This window comes from Myotis davidii, unplaced genomic scaffold (assembly GCF_000327345.1).
Source record: "Myotis davidii unplaced genomic scaffold, ASM32734v1 scaffold168, whole genome shotgun sequence".
NCBI lineage: Eukaryota > Metazoa > Chordata > Mammalia > Chiroptera > Vespertilionidae > Myotis > Myotis davidii.
Genome location: NW_006383016.1, coordinates 4,845,262 through 4,851,384, shown reverse-complemented (window position 1 = coordinate 4,851,384; position 6,123 = coordinate 4,845,262). Strand labels below are relative to the sequence as shown.

General features: G+C 39.0%; 2 protein-coding genes across 3 annotated transcripts in view; one reads left to right on the top strand and one right to left on the bottom strand.

The window, feature by feature from the left end:
* The window catches only part of MALSU1 (mitochondrial assembly of ribosomal large subunit 1), a 16,961-nt gene extending 14,905 nt beyond the window's left edge, over positions 1–2,056 (top strand). The window contains exons 3-4 of the mRNA XM_006779088.2: positions 153–234; positions 1,850–2,056. Of these exons, the coding sequence (XP_006779151.1) occupies positions 153–234; positions 1,850–2,037 (270 nt within the window). The 3' untranslated portion in view covers positions 2,038–2,056. The remainder of the gene's footprint in view (positions 1–152; positions 235–1,849) is intronic.
* A 2,024-nt stretch (positions 2,057–4,080) lies between these two features.
* IGF2BP3 (insulin like growth factor 2 mRNA binding protein 3) overlaps positions 4,081–6,123 on the bottom strand; it is a 107,341-nt gene continuing 105,298 nt past the window's right edge. For both annotated transcript variants that reach the window (XM_006779020.2, XM_006779021.2), the window contains 2 exons: positions 5,536–5,649; positions 4,081–4,794 (listed from right to left, as the gene is read on the bottom strand). In XM_006779020.2, coding sequence (XP_006779083.1) covers positions 4,696–4,794; positions 5,536–5,649 — 213 coding nt within the window. In that variant the 3' untranslated portion in view covers positions 4,081–4,695. The remainder of the gene's footprint in view (positions 4,795–5,535; positions 5,650–6,123) is intronic.

The following is a 6,123-nucleotide window of genomic DNA, read 5'->3' as shown; positions in this document are numbered from 1 at the left end:
CCCCCCCCCCCCCCGCCTAAGTTATTAATTATGGGACAAATAGGAATGAGTAAACTAGGTTCCAAGTTAAGACCAAGAAAAAATACCATCAGAACCTCAGTAAGATTTCCCCCACCCCTTCTCCCTTTAATATACAATCTCTTCTTTTTCAGTACAAATTCCTAAAAAGTAAAAATGAGCCTCATGTGAAAATTGAAGGGAAGGACACTGATGACTGGCTCTGTGTGGACTTTGGTAAGTTATTTTGATGCATTGAACTATTTTCAGTTGCAGAAGGATTGAGATCAAATTGCTGTTTTTCCATATAAAATTTTTGAAATGTTTTCATTGTAACCCAGGCGATCTTATTCACATGTGAAAAGCTTACCTAACCTGTTATGTATGTAATGAGTCAAAGAGGTGAAAGATGATAGAGAACAGGATAGGTAACATGGTAGAGATGGGACAGCTCCCTTAGTGGTGCTAGAAGGCTTGGGGTACATATAACCTTGGCCTTAAATAACTTGGCTGAGGTGAAGGGCACTCCAGACATAGGACTGGAATTTGAAAAGACCCACCAAATCTGGGTATTAACATATACAATAGTAACTGTCAAGAACTGTAAGGAGTCTGAGATTTTATCTTACTTGTAAGCTAACAGGGTAGCTGCCCAGTATCTGGATATTGGTAAAAGACTAAAGGCTACTCCAGGGTGAGAGATGGACTCATAACAGCAGTAGCCAACAGCAGCACTTTTGGAGCAGGTCCCTTAAGCCCCAGCTTCTGTAGAGCAACATGGGGCCTGTACACACAGTTCTAAGAGAGGAACTGGGTATTTACATAGTTTATGATGGGCAGGAAGCAGGTCTGCTTTTGCTCTGGTGGAAGACACTTTTTATGGCAAGGCTGTAAGTCAGAGTTTCTCAGCTTTGTCACTTAACGTTTTGGACCAGGTAATTTTAGTAGGAGTGGGTAGGAATATCTTGTGCATTGTAGGATGTTTAGCAGTATCCCTCCCCCTCTCCCCCATCCATTGTGCAAATCAAAAATGTCCTTGAGCCCTAACCGGTTTGGTTCAGTGGATAGAGCGTCAGCCTGCAGACTGAAGAGTCCCAGGTTTGATTCCAGTCAAGGGCGTGTACCTTGGTTGCGGGCACATCCCCAGTGGGGGGTGTGCAGGAGGCAGCTGATCGATGTTTCTAACTCTCTATCCCTTTCCCTTCCTCTCTGTAAAAAATCAATAAAATACACATTTTTTAAAAAATGTCCTTTATTGAGAACCACTGGTGTAAGCAAAGCTGCCCTTTGCTCCAGAGAGAGAGTATCTCAAAAAAGATAGCCCAGCCCTGACTGCTTTGGCTCAGTGGATAGAGCATCAGCCTGTGGACTGAAGGGTCCCAGGTTCGATTCCAGTCAAGGGCATGTACCTTGGTTGTGGGCACATCCCCAGTGGGGGGTGTGCCGGAGGCACCTGATCGATGTCTCTCTCTCATCGATGTTCTAACTCTCTATCCCTCTCCCTTCCTCTCTGTAAAAAATAAAGCCCAGAACAAAACACATTTGGAGAATTCTCAAGAGAAAGCTGACTGGCTAGTCACTTGGATATAGTTAACTTACATATATTGGCATCATGTACCTCCTCTGTGATGCACTGAGACAGAAACACAGCATTTCGGTGGTATTTTGCTGGATGGGGCCCACAGTTTCCTAACAAGTTTTCAGACGATGCTCTTCTGTGGTCCACACTTTGAGAACTATTATTTGAGTTCCTATAGTTATACTGTGAGTAATGAACTATTAAATGATTGTGAGATCACAAGCATAACAGCAAAAAAACTGCTTCTTTGTCACTCTTACCTGTCCTTGATAGGCAGCATGGTGATTCATTTGATGCTTCCAGAGACCAGAGAAATGTATGAACTGGAGAAGTTATGGACCCTGCGTTCTTATGATGACCAGTTAGCTCAGATCGCACCTGAGACATTACCTGAAGACTTCATTCTTGGAATAGAAGATGACCCTTCTTCCCTGACTCCAATGGAGTTCAAATGTGAATAAAATACTGATTTACTCATTTCAGACTGAGTCGCTTCTCAAAAATATAGCTCCTAACCCCCACCTAATTGGGTAAGTTATTATCAAAACAAGTCTTATCTGACTGTGGACATCATGCTAACTGACACCAGGATGTGGAGACTGCAGGTAAAGGAGCTTCAACTACATTTTTAATGTCTTTGTTCCTGAGATCCCAGGAGGATTTCCTGGAGTTATCACTGGTCCCCATGTTTCACTTGAACGCTCTACTCATTTTTTTAATTAATTTTGCTTAAGTGTAAGTATTACTAGGTAGAGTGGAATAGATAACATTTTAAAAAATAACGCAAAAACACATAACTAGCCCTATAATTCTTAGTTCATACGCAAACAGTATTAAGTACCATGCAATAAAGAAAATAACTAATAGATATTGGTGCTAAACTTGAGATGACATAGCATTACTAAAAATCTGTTTAAATTTATAACTTACATTCATACTTATTTGAAAAATCAAAAATAAAAACATACTACACATCAAGCTGCACCTAATGATGAAAAACTTTATTCTGCATCAAGGTGTCTGGAAAATGAAGCTGCATTTGGGCACATTACAAATGAGGAATGATCCATATGCGGTGAGTACAAACTCAGTTACAGAATTATTTTCTAGCTATTACCAGATACTCCATTACCAATGCTTAATTGAAAGTAAAACATGATTTGCCACACTAAAAGGCTAGAAGTGAAATATGACAGAATTTAAACCAGCAGATATAAATGCAGCACCTATCTGTATTTTTAAAAAAACAACTCATCAAATATTGGCAAAATCAAATACTGAGGAAGAGTTCTGGCCATAAGCACATCTCACCTAAAAACCAACCCAAAAGCCAGTCCATGATTATTTTTTAAGCAATTCGTGTTGGGGGTTGCGGGGGATTATGAATGCTAGATGAATTCAGTGACAAAAAGGGCACTTTTTGGCTAACACTACAAAATAAACTGGTTTTCTGAAAACATTTAGGAAAACATTTCAAGTCATTTCCAAAATGTCTGATATACGATCATCAGAAAAACTTACCTAGTCTGTAGAAATTCATTTTGAAATACAAACGAGGCAAAATGATTTTTTAAAGGTTATTATATATGTCCTTCAGATCCATGTAATGTGATGACTGTGAGCCTTTTATGAACAAAAAGCAACAAACAATTCTGAGAGCAGTGTGGCCTTGGAGACCACCCACACCCACATAATTGTACATACTGGGCTTTGCCATCAAGTTACAGAATGCGCAAATGAGTTCAGGTCAAAAGTTTTATCACAGTCATTCGAATTATATTCCAAAAATTGTTTTCTTACAATAACTGGTTGCACAGAATACAGAAATTCTGCTGTATGTAATGTAACATTTTAGGTGGCCTTTCCTTTTTTATCATTGTTTAAAAATCTTCAAAACAGCTTAGTGAGGCTCATGGCAATGCCTGGCACATGCAGATATAGCTTTTTATGGCCTTTAAACACTCACACCATCTGACTGCCCCATTGGTCTTCGCAAGCAACTCTTTTGGGGTCTGCTCAAAGGATAAACCAACTGCTCTGAGGTGGATTGGCAAACTAAGCATCCTGTAAGACAAGCTGGGGCTTGCTTTTTGCCAATCAGTTTCAAGTCCACAGGGGCTGCATATCTCCACTGATGCACTTTCTTTAGGTAGTGATAGTCAGAAGCACAAAGCAATTGTGCACTCAATCACTTAGCCAAACAAAAACATTGACATCTCCTGAAGCCATTTAAACTAGCCATTCCAAAACTTCCTGTGACCACTTTGCTCTGTTAGTACCATCAAAAACTTTCCCTACCATAAACAAAAAAAATGGTATTGCTGCTCTCCAAATATAGGCACTGCTCCATGTCACTGGACATTTATTGGATTTTCCAACTAAAAACTGTCAAAAAGCCTCAAAAACCTGAAATTAATTTTCCAGCTTTACTGTCACCAGCCTGAAGTAAAAAAATTTTTTTTCATTTATTTGCCTGTTAGCTAATTAAATTTTATTTTTTAAAAAACAGTTGGACTTTTATCTTTATAAAGTATATAAAAATTTCAAAAAAAAAAACCCACAAAATTTGCTTTCATTGCATTACTGAATACCTGAGGTAGTTGAGTAAAAATGCACATTTAATACCCCTGCCAACACCATTCAGCACTTCCCTTACGTTATTCATGTTAGTGTTAGATAACAATAAAACAAGTTTTCCTACGTTGATACCTTAACATTTAAGTTCCTATAATAATTCTATTCTCACTTAGGAGCAATCTATTTTTATTTGATGAATTTAGTGAGTGCATCGTTAAGCCAATTTCTTGCATAAATGGGAAATGTTAAGAAAAATTAGAAAATTTTTACACTGAAAATACAACAAAAGGGAAGTGCAGAGCTCCTCTTTTCCTCCCTCCCCCTTATTTTCTTATCTTTTTAAAGCTGGGTGTCATACATCTCAGAGAGCACAAAGTATACATTCTCACAGAGACAGGATTCGAAAGTTGCCTGGTCCTCAGAAACAGCTGGCTAGGTAAAAACTTGTGCATGTGATTCTGGTGGGGGTCAGCCCGTCTGTTGGTTAAGCAATCTGTCTTTGGTTTGGCATCTGCCTCTGTGGTGGGCTGTTTCCTGAGCCTTTACTTCCGTCTTGACTGAGGTGGTCCACTTTGCAGAGCTCTCTGCTGTTGGTGCTGCTTTACCTGAGTCAGAATTTCCTGAATTTTTCTCTGGGCAACCTACAGAAGGAGAGAGTTTTGAAATTTCCACCTGATCAACAGTTACTCAAAGTTGGTTTACTTTCCCATTTCAAAAAACTTCAAACAGAAGTTTATTTGAAGATTAATCATCCATACTAATTAGTTTGCTAGTAGTCTCTGAAGTCACCTGCTAAAAGAAGAATTAAGTGTTCGGCACTAGAGTCAATGGGCCCACCTGGAGGCAAAGACACAGGGGTGTGACGGAGAGCTCAGTTTCTGGGGAAGGGGCCATGTCCATCTGTGAGGGTGGCAAAGAGATGGATGAGGAAGATAAGGCATTCTAGGAGAAGCGTAAAAAGAAACTCAGGATAAAAGTGATTCCTGGCCATTAGTGAATTAAATCTGGCAAAAAGTGAGCTGGTCCTTGGGCCTGAGGCAATTCCATTTATTTTAACATCCGAATTCCTTGTTATAACATCTCTTGCCACCTATAAGCTAGAATGAAGTGTTTTGTTAATGGTAATAATGCAGTGGCTCATCTCTTTAGTTCTTGGCCATTTTTAACTTAGCTATGAGATCACAGTAGACCCAGCCTAGAGTCCTATCAAAGTGTGTTCTTCAGTCTTTTTTCTATCCCGAATTCTGTACCCCATGGAATTAAACCAACTCATTTGAAAACATAAATAAAAAATTTTTTTTAAGTGTTTGTACCCACAGGAAAATTGTTTCCATTTGGGAAAAAAGCATTAGAGCTTGCTTATCACATCAGAGCCCACTTGCCTGGCAAGCATAGAAGTGACCAGTTATTTTGACCACCACTTGATCATTCTCATCAGGCGTCTGGTCACGAGGGACAACAACTTCTGCACTAGATAAATTCTGGAGCTCATTCACCTGAAAAAGATAAATACAAATCATGTTAAGTTTTGTTTTGTTTCTGTTACCATTTCCTGAGCACTTACTATGCCAAACACTAGCTATGGCTTTACAAATTTCACCGAATCCAGTAATGATTCTGTGCAGTTAGTAGTACTGTCCCCATTGCAAGATGATGAAAACTAAGGCTTCGGGAAAGAAACTGATTTGCCCAAAGTTACACAAGTGAACGACAGAACCAAATTCAAACCCTGAGAGTCTGCTTCCAAAGTGTACGCTTTCAATCACTTCAAAATTGTAAATAGCTTTGAAAATGACTTAGTTACATGCATTAAAACTGGGAAACAATTTTTTTCAGTTATAGTTACAAGTTAGAAAAGATGAAATTCTCATGTCACTGTGCAATAAAAATTAAAAGCTGAGTTATGTCAACAGAAAAATGCTGAATGCCCCTTATAAATGAGTTTTCTCACACAAAGTGGTCTGAAAGAG